This window comes from Balaenoptera borealis (assembly GCF_965194805.1).
Source record: "Balaenoptera borealis genome assembly, chromosome: 14".
In the NCBI taxonomy this organism is placed as follows: domain Eukaryota; kingdom Metazoa; phylum Chordata; class Mammalia; order Artiodactyla; family Balaenopteridae; genus Balaenoptera; species Balaenoptera borealis.
In genome coordinates this window covers 48423-63933 of record NC_138875.1, presented here as the reverse complement: position 1 = coordinate 63933, position 15511 = coordinate 48423, and the positions used below count along the sequence as shown (strand labels likewise).

Sequence of the window (15511 nt, the reverse complement as noted above, 5' to 3'; positions counted from 1 at the left end):
ATTCCCCGTCCTTCACGTCACCCGGCCCCGCCTACTACCCCACCCACGCCATGTCTAGCCACCCCTCCCTCACGCGTCGTCCCGCCTGTCCCCGGCCCTAGCGGCACGTCGCTCCGCCCCGCCGCTTCACGTCCCGCCGCTTCACGTCCCGCTACCTGTCCTCTAGATGCCGCCTCGTCCTCTCGTCCCACCCAGAGTCTCCCGGCGACTTCGCAAGTCGCCTCGCCCCACGTCGCTCCGAGCCGCCTCACGTCGTTCCGTTTGCACGTCTTCCCGCCCCACGTTTCCCCGCCCCACGTCTCAGCGCCAACGTCACCCCGCCTCGCGTCACCCGGTCGGCCGTCGCTCGGCGGACATGTGGGCGGCTCTCGGCGGGGCCGGGGGGCTCCAGGTGGGGCTCCTTCTGGGCGGCGCTCGAGGCCTGCACAGCTCGCCGGTCTCCTGCGGCAAGAACCTACTCAAGAAATTTGCTTCGAAAACCAAGTACTGTTCCCCGCGTGGGGGCGGGGGCGCCGGGGACGGTGGCCCGGGATGGGGGCTCCGCGGGCGGGGGCTCGGCGGGGCGGGGACTCGGCGGGGCGGGGGGCTCGGCGGGGCGGGGACTCGGCGGGGCTTGGGGCTCGGCGGGGCGGGGGAGTCCTCGGGAGGGGGCCTCCGCGGGACTGGGGGCTTCGCGGGCGGGGGGTCCGCGGGGCGGGGCGGTCGGCGGGGCGGGAAGCTCCGCGGGCGGGGGCGGGGGGTCCGCAGGGGGGTCCACCGCCGGCGCGTTGGCCTGGCGCCCGAGCTCCCAGCCGGGTCAGTAAGCGCAGCCTCTGCCTGTTAGGTTAATGGTTGTTGAAAGCTCAACAGGGAAAGCACCTCTCACAGTTAACGTTTTTCCCACCCAGCCTTTTTTCTGTTCTTTTGCACATCTGTGATGGTAAAGTTTTAAGTCTCCTAAAAGCTAGCAGTGCATCATGAATTTATGAAGCAAAGTGATGTATACATTTACAGTCCATCCTGGGTCCGAGGTTCCAATCCTCGGATTCAACCAACCTTGGATTGAAAATGTTCCGAAGAAATTCCAGAAAGTTCTAAAACACAAAACCTGAACTTGCCTTGCTGGCAGCTATTGACGTAGCATTAAGTAACCTAGAGATGATTTAATGCATCCGGGGGGATGTGCGGAGGTTACATGCAGATACAGCGCGTTGAGCATCCTCCAGTGTTGGTATCTTTGGGGTCTTGGGACCAGTTCCCCACAGGTACTGAAGGATGGTGATTCTTGTTACTAGAAGAAGTTTTTCGGGAGAGTAGTTGGCATCACATAAAGAGAAAAGGAAGAATTTCCTTTCCATGTTAGTGATTTCTCTGTGGGGTTAATGTGAGGAATAAAGAAAGCTTGTCAGGATAGGTTTTTTTATGATGAGAGATAAGTATAATAAAACAGGTTGATTTCATATCATTTTAATTCAATTGTAGGTATGTATATATGTATGTTTTTGTTTTAATACACTTTTTTAAAAGTTTAAGGTTTACAGAAAAATTGGCGAAGATGAGTAGAGTTCCCATATAAGCACACTCAGTTTCCCTTCTATTAACTTCTTATATTAGTGTGGCACATTTGTTACAATTGATGAACCAGCATTGATACGTTATTATTAACTAAAGGCCATGCTTTATTCACGTTTCCTTAGTTTTTCCCTAACGTCTTTTTTCTGTTCCTGTATCCCATCCAGGGACCGCATTACATTTAGTCGTCATCTTTTTAGGCTCCTCTTGACTGTGGCAGTTTCTCAAACTGTCCCTGTTTTGATGACCTCGACAGCTTGAAGAGTACTGGTTAGATATTTTGTAGGATGCCCTTTTGTTGGGATTGGTGTGATGTTTTTCTCTTGAGTATACTAGGGTTTGGTTTAGGGGAGGAAGACCACAGATGTAAAGTGCCATTTTCATCACATCCTATGAACACATGCATGCTCTCAGCATGGTGTACCACTGTTGATGTTGGTCTTGATGACCGGCTGAGGTCATTTGTGTCTGTCAGGTTTATCCACTGTAAAGTTACTGCCCAGCCCCCCAATTCCATACTGTCTTCTTTGGGGGGAAGTCACCGTACGCAGCTCACACCTTAGGAGTGGGGAATTATTCGAAATTCATGAATTATTCGAAATTTTGCAGGGGAGATGTGTCTCTTTTTCTCCATTTATTAACTCATCAGGATGGACTCACGGGTTATAATCCAGTACTACTTAATTTTGCTCAAGTTGTTCCAGCTTTGACCATTGGGAGCTCTTTCAGGTGGTTCCTATATCCCTTTGACACACCCCGTTGTAACGGGGTTTTGAAGTAGTTTTTAAATTAGAAAACTTTTTTTTTTTTTTTAGCACTTCCTTACTTTCTGGCACCACAGGATGCCTTGGCCCTAGAATCAGCCATTTCTCCAAGGAGCTCTGGTTCCTTTATTGGAAACAGGCATCAGAAACCATGATCTGAGAGCTTAGTATGTTCACTGCTACTGGGGTGTCTGTCTTTTAGACGCTTCCAGCTGACAAAGCAAAAAAAAATATGTGTTTAGGTTAATCCCTGTGTCTGTGTTTATCTAGAAACGTTTCTGCGTGTCACCACCTGTAGCTGTAATAAGTGAAACTGGAGTTTGTACTGATGTCCAGCCCTAATCCACTAGCACACGGATCATTCTCACTTCCTTCCCTTGCTTGTCCGCAGCAGCAAGGAGCCTGGATCCCCCCATCTGCCTTCTGTTTACTTAGCTGTTCAGTCCCAGTGGATGTGTGGCGGTATCAGTCGTTAAGCCTCCCCCGGGAAAGAGCTTTATTCAGTAGAGGACAGTGCTCATGTGCAGTTTGGAAGGTGTGTGTTTAAGGTCCTCGTTCTCTACCTTTGGGACTAGAGGTAGACTTTAGGTAAAAGTTACGAGCTTGAACTGAAACTGTCGTCTGTCTCTCCCCACAACCCGTGCTGCTCTCCGTTGGGTATCTAAATCTTTTAGGCCCCTACCTAGTAACCTAATTTCTATGGCCAGGGCTAGCCCCTTAGAAACGGTTATGGTGTTAGCTTTTGTAACTGTTTCTTATTTGATTGCCGTCAGTATCCAGCATAGTTCTTATCTTCTCCCCATAGGAAGAAGTTTTGGTATGAAGGTCCTTCCTTGGGCTCTCACTTGGTAAGTATAGAGTCGTAGCGACGAGCCACTTGAGAATCTCGGTGGGTGTGAGGCTCCAAAGGTCGGCAGCTCTCCAGCCCTTCCGTTTCAGTACTGGAGGGGACGGCGTCTGTGGATACTGGAGGGGACGGCGTCTGTGGAGGTGGGACCAGATACACTGGAACCACGGAATTTTTACCTTTAAAAAAAAATTACACTAGGGGACGTCCTGGCGGTCCAGTGGTTAAGGCCCCGCACTTAGGCTGCAGGGGGCGTGGGTTCGATCCCTGGTTGGGGAACTAAGATCCCACGTGCCGCATCGTGCGGCCAGAGAAGAAAGAAAACAAAATTTACGGGACGTCGTATCTGTTATCAAATTCTAATATGGTAATGTCCATTCAGTGTGTGTGTGTGTGTGTGTGTGTGTGTGTGTGTATAACACAGATATGTGTAGATACACAGGCATACCTTGTTTTATTGCATTTCCCAGATACCGTGTTTTTTACAAATAGAAGCTTTATGGCAACCCTGCATTAGCAGGTGATGTTAGCATTTTTTTAGCAATATTTTTAATTAAGGTATGTATATTGTTTTTAGACATATTGCTATTGCACACTTAATAGACTACAGTATAGTGTAAACATAACTTTTATATGCACTGAGAAACCAAAAAATTCGTATGACTCACTTTATTGTGATATTTGCTTTATTGCGATGGTCTGGAATGAACCTGCAGTATCTCTGAAATATACCTGTACTGTGAGAGTTTATGTAATGAATGGTGCTCGATAGAAAAAAATACACTGTATATACTAGAAACCACCGAATTGTACTTTTTAAGAGGGAGAATTTTATGCTATGTGGATTATATTTCAATAAAATTTTTTTTGGAAAAAAATATATGCTTGGCAGTACTCTTGATCTTTAAGGGATGGTAGGTAAAATCTAGAAGGGCCCTGGTCTGTAAAATAAACTGTATCTTCATGAAAACTAAGATGGCCGAGAATGACCTTTATCGTCAGTTAGTACAAGTTTATGTACAGTTGTAACGTTGCCTGTGTGTCTGCCTTTCTTCTTAACGGAGACTCACAAGCCGTCCCAGTGGGCATCCCTGACCAAGAGCACCTCCAAGAGAGCCAGGAGGGAAGACCACGTGCGCCTGAGGGCCCTGAATGGCCTCCTCTACAAAGCGCTGACTGAGTTGCTGTGCACCCCGCAAGTGAGCCAGGAGCTCTGCGACTTGAACGTGGAGCTCTCCAGGGTAGGCCTCGGGGCCAACGAGGGACCGCGGGCCTCGCGCCTCTGCCATCGCCTGACAGTTAGAAAAGGCGGAAGGGATGCTCAGTGTGGCCGTCTGGGTATTAAGGAGAGGAAGGTGCTTCTGGGGTGCGAAAGCAGGTGTCTCGCTGTGCACGGGTGGGGGGGGGGGTCTTTGCCCAGACAGCACCGAGGGTGCTCAGAGCCCAGTAAGTGATGAAATGGGGCGTCTGAAGGTCTGGGGGTCAGATGAGTGGTGGATGAGCTGCCTTTATCTTGGTGTAAAGACCCGGGAGGTGGCTCCTGCCGTCTGTGCCCTCAGAGCGGAGCGCGTCCAGCCCAAGGGAAAGGACGAGGAGCGGTAGCAGAGCTGAGGCACTTCTGTGCGTGGGGCTGAGGCTGGGGTCAGCTCAGGGCAGGTGCAGCTTCCGCCTTGCCCAGCGCTGCGCTTGGGGCACCGGCCCTGACGGCCGGTGCCTGAAGCCAGGACTGCCCGAGAGTTAGTGCTGCTCCCCTGACGCCCTCTGCCTCCCAGGGCCCCGGTGAGCTGAGAGTAACTGGGGCTGGGCTCAGGTCTCTCTGACTGCAGACTTCTCCGCCTGCCGCGTGTTCTGGAGGACGACCGTCTCTGAGGCTCGGAACGCAAGCATGGAGGCCGTGCTGCGGAGGAGCGCTGCGCCCATGAGGTGAGGCCTCTCCTCGGCCCGGCCCTGCCTTCCCGCCGGCTTTGGTCACTGTTTCCCCTCCTCGGCCCTGCCTTCCCGCTGGCTTTGGTCACTGTTTCCTCTCCTCAGCCCTGCCTTCCCGCGGGTCTTGGTCACTGTTTCCTCTCCTCGGCCCTGCCTTCCCGCTGGCTTTGGTCACTGTTTCCCCTCCTCGGCCCTGCCTTCCCGCTGGCTCTGGTCACTGTTTTTGCTTTTAAGGAACATTGGGGAAGCATTTTCTTGAATTTCAGGGCGGAACTTATGCCTTCATATAGGCCACAATCTAGGTCAGCAATTCTCGAAGTGGGATCCCGGGTCCCCAGGGACCCCTGAGCTCCTTTGTAGGGGGAGGTTGATGAAGTGAGAGTTTTTTCACAATGAGGTGTGGTTTTCCGTTCTCACCGTGTTGACGTTTTGTACTGAAGCCATGGGGGTAAAACGGCTGGCCCCGATGTCCCGGTGGTCATCGCAGCGTCGGCACGTGCTTGTGGTCGTGCCCTGCCAGCTTTATTTAAGGATATCCGTGATGCGTGTCTCAACCCTTTGGCACGTCTTTTTAGTATCTGTGGTGGGAAGTGTGCAAGAAGCTCTGATGGTTGTCTCGGAAAAACACTGCAGTTGCTGATTGTGACCCAAAATAGACACTTCACTTGAAAGAACAAGTGAACCAATTATGGTTATTCAGATGTGGGTATAGGACAGACATTTTCTCCAAAGTGAGCAAAGTGAACCTGTCACTTCAGGGGCACAACTGACCATATTTGTTGCCAGTGGTAAAATGTAAGCTTTCAGTGAAAATCAGAATTTTAGAAAACTTGTATCCACCACTTTGAGTTTGACAGCTTCATGGTACGTAAGACCCTTTTGATGAGATTGGAGGTGACGTATTGTAAAATACATCATCATTCTGAAAATCTGTGTGACTTGGTGAACCAGTCTTTTCTAAAAGACCAAGGCATGGGGTTACAAAATCACACACGGGGAGAGATCAATTCAAAGGGCAAGAGGGCCAATGGATTTTAATGTACAGAGAATGCTGTTCATTGATCTGGTTTCAGATTCCACATTGCAATCTTTAATAAACTACTATTTGTTGAGTTTTTGTGTAGCATCAAAGCAGATCTACACTTTTCTGAAAGGCTGTTCGTATACTCTTTCCTTTTCAGTTACAGATCTGTGTGAGGCCAGATTTTCTTCTATTTTAAACAAAATAACAGAACAGATTGAATACAGATACAGAGATGAGAATCCAGCTGTTCCATTTTGCTAGGTATTAAAGGAATTTGCAACTACATAAGCAATGCTACTCTTCTCATTAACTTCTTTTAAAATATAGTAGTTATTTTAAATGAATTAATAAATACATATTTTTACACTTTTCAGCTTTCATTTCTAGTCTGGTATGTATTGGTAGATGTAACCCACATAAACAAAAGGTCTTTGGCCTCCTCAGTAATTTTTAAGAGTATAAAGGGGGTCCTGAGACCAAGGATTTTGAGAACCACTGAGCTGGGTGAGAGTAAAGAAGCTACTCAGTTTTCTCCTCAGTCTTAAAGATGCAGAGACCTGGCCGAGCAGCCCTCGGGACTGGAGTTCCTGCTGTTTTCTGATTAGTTTTTAGGTAACAGAAAATTCAGTTGAACAGAATGTCCCTTTTCCCAACTCTTTTGATCACCAAGTTTTAGTGTAAAGGTTTTCCTGTAACTGCGTCACTCAGCAGATGTGCTGTGTGTCACAGCAGTGTTTTCACTGGATACTTGTCGCCCCTGGATCCGCATGTGTTGCATGGCTGGGTAATACGAAGATCGTTTCTGTGTCTGACGTCCGGGAAGCACAGGCCGGCAGCCACACTTCTGCGGCGCTGTTGCCGATGAGTGTCGGTCGGATGGAGGGACGAAGCACTGGCAGGTTGTTGGTGCCCAAACCACAGAGCCCAGGCCACCGTGATGCCCAGGACCGTCCCAGGTTCACGTCAGACTATTTATAAGGACCTTAAAAGTTGCATTTAGAGAATTAAAAACAATCGTGATCATGCATTTTGTATCCCTGTTGAAATGTGGCAGTTGGCTAAGGAAGACTTTTCATCTTTGAAGAATGTGATAAGCAAAACTCATGCCTCGGGGCTTCCCTGGTGGCCCAGGGATTGAGAATCCGCCTGCCAATTCAGGGGACACGGGTTCGAGCCCTGGTCCGGGAAGATCCCACATGCCGCGGAGCAGTTAAGCCCGTGCGCCACAACTATGAGCCTGCTCTCTAGAGCCCATGAGCCACAACTCTTGAGCCTGTGTGCCACAACTAGTGAAGTACGTGCGCCTAGAGCCCGTGCTCCGCAACAAGAGAAGCCACTGCAGTGAGAAGCCTGCGCACTGCAACGAAGAGTAGCCCCCGCTCGCCGCAACTAGAGAAAGCCCACGCACAGCAATGAAGACCCAACGCAGCCAAATAAATAAAATAAATGTATTAATTAATTAAAAAAAAAATCATGCCTCACCTCTTTGTGAGATGACATTTTCTGTTTCTGGCACTGTGACCCCTCCACCAAGTGTCACCTGTGACTGCACAAATCTCTTTCTCCAGGCACCTTTTGATGTCCCAGCAGACCCTGAGGAACATGCCGCCAATAGTGTTTGTTCAGGACAAAAAAAATGCAGCTGTGGTGGAGGTAAGGCTTTTACATAATTACCTTTTTAGGATGTAAACTTTTATATGGGTAAGATTTTAAATTTAATTTTTAAATATTCAGAAGATAACGTATACAGTTTTTAAAAGGTACTAGAAGGGTACAGATGAAAAATAAGGCACCTGTGCCCTTGTTCTCAGCCCTGTTCCCCAGAGGTAACCACTTTGTATGGCTTTAATGTTTTAATGCTTGTCGGTATAGCCCTAACTAGTAAAGCAGATCGCTCTCTCTCTGTTTACAAACTTGAAGCAGTCAGAGCTGCCCTCCTGTGCTTACCTCCTTCTCTCACTTCCCTAGATTTCAGTCTGTCTATAGTTGCTTTACACTGTTAAGGCTGACACATGTCCTGTCCTGTAACTGTAATTGTTTCATAATTATTTTCTTTGTTTTAGGTATAGGTTAATTATAAAGGTTAAAAACCTGCTAAAACATACATACGTTTTACTCTGGGTGGTGGTTACTTTGTGGTTATTAAGGTATGTTATACCTTTAAAAAGTTTACCGAAGAAAACAGTAGCATTTACGGGATTATGATTAGGTGCCTGTTACTCACTGTAGGACCAGGTAGTATTTAGATCCACAGAGGGGAAAAGAAATCTAATTGTACATTGTTGTCTTTTGTTATTCGTGATACAGGCGATACTGAAAACATTATGTGGGTCATAACCTTGATAGATGTGTGATTTCCTAGCTAGAAAGGGGAACAGGAGTGAAGTTGCAGTGCCGCTTACAGCTCAAGTCATAGGTGTGCTGTGCAGATACTCAGCAGGAGTCCCGGGCACGTGGGGTGGGGCTGGTGGGAGGACCCGCCTGTCTCAGAGGATGAGCCCTCTGCTGACTCGTCCCTCTCTCTGTGGAGGAAGAATTCAGAGCTGCAAGGTCCTACCTGGCTGTGTGGGTTCCTTTCCAGAAAAAGTCACTGGCGGGAGGGAGGTGCATGTGCGCTTAGGCGTTCCCTTATTCCAGAGGCTGTGCTGATGGGCGTTTGCATTGGACACCTCTAGCGTCCGTCCTGCCCCGTGTGCTCCGGGGAAGTGGCCACGGGTCGGACACGTGCCGTGCGGTGATGGTGGGTCCTGCACGTGCCCCGAGCTCAGCTGTTGACCTGGGGGCCAAGGGACGGCCAGGCCTCGGCAGGCGCCTCAGAGTCCCGCAGTGTCTGCCTCACTGTAGTGAGGAGTGAAGGCTGGACCAGAGGGGTTTCTGATTTGGGTAGGTGATCGTTTGAGGGCATGGTCATTGCTTCCCCTGGCGTAAGTCAGGGCAGTGTTTTTCAAACACTGTGTATGTTTTTAATAGATTTAAAGTCAGCCGTTGATAAAGCACTTGGCTAGAGACAGAAATTTGAAATTGGGAGTCCTGGACGAAACTTTGAGTCTTCTATCAGTCAGTTTATTTCTGTCTTATATTGGTTGCACCAAAAATCACAGGTAGCTGCAACTGCTAACATGTTACCAGTTTCAGCAGCTTACTTTGCATTCTCAGGATAGTCTTCAGGTCACCGGTCTGGACGTTTGAAAGAGGACTAGTAATAAGCTCTGTCTAAACTGAACCCTGAGTAATTCAGCAATATTGATGGTACTGCCAATAAACACACGCAGAGGTGCTCGTCAGGAGAGCAAGAATGAAAAGCAGCTTCCAGCGCACACCCCTCCGTGAGGGCTTTCCTTACAGGGGTGAGGGTGCGAGCGCCAAGGGGGGAGGCCTGGCGGGAGGGCGGCGCACAGCGCCCTGGTGGAGACTGGCCGTCCCCGCGGAAGCTGAGTCTGTGACCCTCGAGGCCCCCCTCCCCCCACAGTACCCACGGACACGGCCGGGAAGGTTGGCACAGGGTCTCTCGCAAGTGCAGTTAGCAGAATGGACGGACGTGCTCTGGAACGGTCACCTGACCCACCTCCCACCAGACGTGAGCCAAGGAAAGGCCATGCTCTGAGTGCTTCTGTTCATAAAACGTGCAGGAAAAGCCTGACTAACCTTTGGTGATGGAAGTAAAAGTAATGGCTGTCATGGGGAGGGGAGTGAGCAGGAGGGGCCTGAAGGAAGCTTCTGGGGTTCATCTTCTGAGTGTCGCGGGGGTGTCCACAGGTGGGTTCAGTTTGTGGAATGTCACTGAGCTACACTTAATGATTTGTGTACCTTTCCCATAGATGTTACACTTCAGTCAAGAGGTTTTTAAAATGTTGATTTTTATTGTAACTATAGAGGGAAAAACTTTTGTTTTTTTTTTTAATTTTTATTGTTTTTTAATTTATTTTTATTTTTATTTATTTTTTTAATGCTATTCTTGCCTGCTTACATTGTTTTTATGTATGTATGTATGTATGGCTGTGTTGGGTCTTCGTTGCGGCGAGTGGGGGCCACTCTTCATTGCGGTGCGCGGGCCTCTCACTATCGCGGCCTCTCTTGTTGCGGAGCACAGGCTCCAGACGCGCAGGCTCAGTAGCTGTGGCTCACGGGCCCAGTTGCTCCGCGGCATGTGGGATCTTCCCAGACCAGGGCTCGAACCCGTGTCCCCTGCATTGGCAGGCAGATTCTCAACCACTGCGCCACCAGGGAAGCCCGGAAAAACTTTTTTTATCTGAATTTTTAAGGGAAATACATAAACTCTGACACCAGTATTGTGGTACACGCACACTCGTCTCCGCGCTGACCGTCAGGCTTCCGAGAGCAGGTGTCGGGCAGCCGGTGCCCACTGCGCAGGGTCTGGCCCGCACCATCTGAGCCCAGAGCTCCCCTTCCACATGAGGAGTTAGCCCAGTGGCCTGTGTTAACGTGTTAGAATTTGAGGTTGTGTTTGGATTTGGTTCTTTGTTAATAAAATAAGCTTTACCGAGGCTTAATTTATGTTGAGATGTGCCTCCTTTGACAAACGCATACCTTTGTGTCATCGCCGGCCCTGCTCACCCCGGTCAGCTCTCCCCTCCCACCCGTCTGATTTCAGGCACTGTAGGTTAGTTTCGCCTGGTGAGATTTCTGTAATTTCACGTGACTAGAATCGGGATGTTGTCTTTTGCATCTGGCTTTGCTCAGCGCGGTGTTTTGAGATCCATCCGTGCTGTTTCATGTGTAAGTAGTTCCTTTTTTATTGGCCAGCAGCACCCAGTGTACAGCTGTACTGCAGTTTACTTGCCATTCCCTGTTTGATAGACATTTGCCTTTTTTCCCAGTCCTTGGCTATAAAGAGTGAAGCACTGTGAACATTCGTGTACAGACTTTTGTGGATGTGTGTTTTGTTTCATTTAGGTCAGTTCCTAGGAGTAGCAAGTGTATGTTTAACTTTCAGAAAACTGCCAGGCCGCTTTAACCACGGCCGTGCCGTCGGCACGCCCACCGTAGCGTCAGGGTTGCTGAGCCTCACATCCTCGCCAGCCCCTGGGGTTGCCATCCTGATGGTTTACACTTGCATTTTCTTTTTTTTTTTTTTTTAATTTTGGCTGCGCTGGGTCTCTGTTGCAGCATGCCGACTCTCCGTGGCGGGCTTCTCTCTAGTTGCAGTGTGAGGGTTTAATGCCCCGCGGCATGTGGGATCTTAGTTCCCCGACCAGGGATGGAACCCGCGTCCCCTGCGTTGGAAGGCGGATTCTTAACCACTGTGCCACCAGGGAAGCCCCCTAAACTTGCACTTTCTTGATGACTAATTACACTGAGCATCTTTTCACGTGCCTACTGGTCCTTCCTCCTTTTGTGGATCAGTTAAAGTCTCTTGCCCATTTTTAATAAGGTTTGCTTATTATTGAGTTGTGTAGGTTCATTGTATATCTGGTACAAGTCGGTTGGCAGAAATCTTCATTGTGAATATTTTCTCCCACTTTTAACTTCGGAGGAGGCCAGTTTGTCCTTGTTCTGTAGCATCGTCAGTCCTGTTCCTGGTATTTTCTGTGGACTGATTTGTCTCCAGTTCTGCTTCTTTTCGCCTTTGTGGTTTGATGGGTGTGTCACCGGTTGGTGGTGATGCTTTAGTTCCTGCGTATGACAGGGCCCGGTCGTGGACCAGGCTCGCCTGGGCTTGCATTGAAGCAGGAGGTCGGGTCTCAGTGCACGGCCCCAGTAGGACGACCTGGCGGCAGTCAGAACAGACGCGTGAAGGTGGAGAGGCCCTCGACGGGCCCTGCCGAGGAGCAGGGTTTGTCCCCAGCGTAGGCCCCTCAGCCCCGGCAGGACCGGAGCCACACGCTGGACTTCGGACACTCACGTTACCACACTGGGGGGCTCCCCCGCCGATCCTGTGGCAAAACTGAAGCGTTTTAACTCCGTTAGGAACCAGTAAGCGTTAGTAATTCAACTAATAGTTAACTGGTTTCTTTGTAGATTTGACTAACATTTGCAAGTTTTAAGTGTAGTTTTTAAAAAGCCTGAGTTCACCATCAGAGAAGGTGTGATGAAGGTAGCGGGCGTGGGCAGCGTCCCCGGAAGGGACGATGTCGGGCGGGCTTGAGGCCTGTGGCCGAGCCGGCGCTGGGCAGCGGGTGCGCGCACTCAGCTGGCGCCCGGCTCCGGCGCAGGCAGTGGCGTGGCTCGAGAGTCACCCTCTGTCTGTTCCTTTCCAGGTCGATCGGTTACTGGCAATTGCTGATTTTGGACCCCCGGATGAAGAAGACTTTGTGCAAGACGATTCCAGGTGATACGTGGGGGCATATGTTTGGATCCGCGCAGACGCCCAGGTGTGGCCTCGCTGGTGCCCACAGCAGCTGCACCTCCTGCCTGTCCCCAGCCAGGTGTCGAGGGGCGGCGGGCCCTGCTCTGTGCCCTCGGGTCTTGCCCTGGGGCCCAGCCCGGTGTCGGCGTGCAGCGGGTGAACTACCCAGCAGCTGGGCGAGGCTGTCAGGAGGGCCTTGGGGGCCCACACAGACGTGCCGGGGCCTGGCCTCAGTGCTGGCAGCAGCGGCTCTCCACCCCCTGGGCGCACTGCTGCCTGGCAGGCCCTGTGCTCGCACTGAGGGAGCATCGGGGAGCAGTAGACCTCAGGGCGGGCCTCTGAGGAGGTGGCGCGAGGATTCGGGGGGGGGGGCCGCTCCGGGTGAGGGAGCAGCTGCACCGCGTGTCTGGCCTGTGTGCCACAGACCGACTGGGCCAGCATCACAGGGGCGCCGGCAGGGCCTCGGGGTGGGGGCCCCCAGCCTGCCTGCCGCCCTCGGGCCCCTGAGCTAGAGCAGAGGCTCGGGGCGGCAGGGAGTCCCCGGGTTCCGGACCAGCAGTGAGTGGGCGTGGGGAGAGGCAGGTCGGGAGCCCTTCCAGATCAGAGAGTTAGGGTTAGAGGCGTGATGTGGCCACATTTGGCCTTTGAAAGGATTGCTCTGGTTTTGCTCTCAGGATACACTCTTCTCTTTTGCTCCGTCAAGTAACCTGAGCGACAGATCTAAAGACCCCTCCCCCGCCCCGCCCCCCCAATAATTCTGTTTAACTAGCCTAGTGCACTAGCCATGTTTAAGTGGGGAAAAAATGAAAACGCATTTAATGTCAGTATACAATGGCTGCACCAGAAGTATGCTGGCCTGAGGCACGCACGGGCTCCAGGAATGCTGGCCGAGGGGTTCTGGACTGGAGAACGCCAGACCAAACCCCACTTCTGTCCAGTTTCCACAATTTCCCTTAGAGAGGTGTTAGGACAGTGCATAAGCAAATGGCTGTAGGAAGTATTGTGCATGGTGTGAATTTCTTCTTCTCCCCTCCAGCGACCCCGAGGCCCTGGACACTGCATCGCCGTGTGATACCCTGGGCCCTGCCGCACCCTCGAGTCTGTGTGGGATCGACCACGAGGCTCTCAACAAGCAGATCCTGGAGTACAAGAGGAGGAGAGAGAAAGGGCGTGGGAGCGTGGGCCCAGCGTGGCTGGAGCACACGACTGAGCTGATGAGGAAGAGGAAGGCCAAGCCCCGCGTGGACGACGACCTCTCTCCCAAGGGCTGCCTGTGGGAGACGGGGAGTGACGAGCCCCTGGACGACGGGGCCCTTCCCGAGGAGCACGGCCCGGGGTACGCATGGGGGCTCCAGGGGCAGAGCGGGAACCAGAGGCAGAGAGAAAGGATCGCGGATCCTGACCCGCGCCCGTGAGCACACGGAGACCCGCGCTGCTGGTGCCCCCGGGACGCCCTTGTGCAGGCGCACGCTGAGCTGTGCGGGTGTCATCCCTGAGCCCTTCCGACCTGTTGCTGTGCTGCAGTGAGAGGAGGGCGAGGCTGTGAAATCTCCGAGGTCCGTGGCGTACGGTCCGCCCTCCGTATTTGGGGTTCCAGGCTTGCATGTTTGCTAGCTCGCTAGAGTTTCTCCACGGCCCCCAGATCCACGCTTGTGGCACTTTCGTGGTCGTTCTTGGACACGCCAAGACCAGTGGGATGCACACGTGGCCTTGTGGTCACACGAGGCACTGCTCCGTCTGCTTTGTTCATCTCGGGCTGTGAACAGCCGCCCTCTCTGATCGGGTTAGCGCCACGTTAGTGCCTTCTGACAGATTTCACTCATGGTGCCTACGTGCAAGAGGCCGTGATGTGTCTCCTAGAAAAAGCACGTGTTAAATGAGCCTCGTTAGGAAATAAATAAATCATTTAATTCTGACACAGAAACATTGTCCTGGGCTTGGGGCATCTCCATTTCCCAACTAACATCAACCTTGAAACACTGAAAATGATAAAGTTCAGATGATTGGAGAAAGGTACACTATTAAGCTAAAGCAAGGAAACCTGTAACATGGCTTTTCAGGGAGTGTAATTTCCCTTCTTGTAAACTGTTTCGGGAAGGAAAGCATTGCCTTGCCTCTGCAACAGTGGCAAGCCCCAAATGCCACTTCCCTGTCGGCATCTGGGACCAGGTGCGGTGCCCCAACAGGGATATGGCACCAAGAAGCTCTGTCTTTGCCGGGACAGTGGCCCCCACTGAAGGGACAGCATCACGGGACGCCCCTGTGGATGCACCAGGCACGTTGCTGCGTGAGTGGTGCTTGTGTGGTCCTGCCCTGGAAGGGTGCACGTAGCCTGTGTGTGGGCTGTTTCCATCAGGAGGGTGGGGTGCTTACATAGCCTCTTCTGACCAGAGAAGAAGTGTCCAGAGGGAGGATTGACCCGTGTTAAAATGTACACGGGATGTGTCCTGATCAGGTGTGATAAGATGACAGACTTGGAAACTGCTGCCTTGAAAGAAGAGTTCTGGACGCACAGCTCCCGAGAGGAGGGGTGCACCACGCTGCACGGGGCCCACGAGAAGCACCAGGGTCTGTCAGCAGGCCGAGGGTGAGGAGGAAGTGTGGCGGAACCCGTCTCGTGGCTCCTGGAAGAAGGAATGGGCGAGGTAGGGTGAGCAGGTCTGGGCAGGCCTGGGGTTGGATAGCTTGAGTCATTTCAGCAGGCTCTGGGCTCTAGGGGTGGCCTCCAGTTGTCCACTCCCTGGCCCTGGGGTGACCTGGGGCAGAGGAGACCCTGGCCTGGGAGGGTCGGAGCTGGGAGGACTCCGGCTTGGTAGGTTTGCGTATGAGTGGCGTGCTCACAGGTGTCCCCTGCCACCCCTAGGAGTTAGCCAGCTTGGGAAGGGGTCTCTTCCCAGCCCACAAGGCCCCCAAGATGTCGAAACATTACAGAAAATAAAAACCGTGGTTAATACCCGACAGCACTGAGCAGTCTTCTCCACTGACTGCGTCTGGGTCTCCACTGCAGAAAGTGCCCAGATCCCAAATCACGAGGGGCAAGCATGGTGGCAGGCGCCAGTCAGCAAAAGGCGATCAGTGCCCCAGCCCTGTGT

At 51.8% G+C, this 15511-nt stretch overlaps 1 protein-coding gene across 1 annotated transcript; it reads left to right on the top strand.

Annotated features, from left to right (window-relative positions):
- Window positions 1-131: 131 nt before the first annotated feature.
- RBFA (ribosome binding factor A) lies at window positions 132-14343 on the top strand. The gene is made up of 7 exons (XM_082355651.1): window positions 132-483; window positions 3121-3163; window positions 4227-4403; window positions 4973-5085; window positions 7681-7765; window positions 12331-12401; window positions 13456-14343. Exons 1-7 carry the CDS (start codon window positions 167-169, stop codon window positions 13832-13834), a joined length of 1185 nt encoding a protein of 394 aa, XP_082211777.1. The 5' UTR covers window positions 132-166; the 3' UTR covers window positions 13835-14343.
- The last annotated feature ends 1168 nt before the right edge of the window (window positions 14344-15511 follow it).

Bases quoted from the DNA above. Each gene is read 5' to 3' on its own strand.
- RBFA (XM_082355651.1), top strand. From the start codon at position 167: ATGCCGCCTCGTCCTCTCGTCCCACCCAGAGTCTCCCGGCGACTTCGC. The intron at 484-3,120 runs GTACTGTTCCCC...TTCTCCCCATAG, and splicing joins AAATTTGCTTCGAAAACCAA to GAAGAAGTTTTGGTATGAAG. The intron at 3,164-4,226 runs GTAAGTATAGAG...TTCTTAACGGAG, and splicing joins CTTCCTTGGGCTCTCACTTG to ACTCACAAGCCGTCCCAGTG.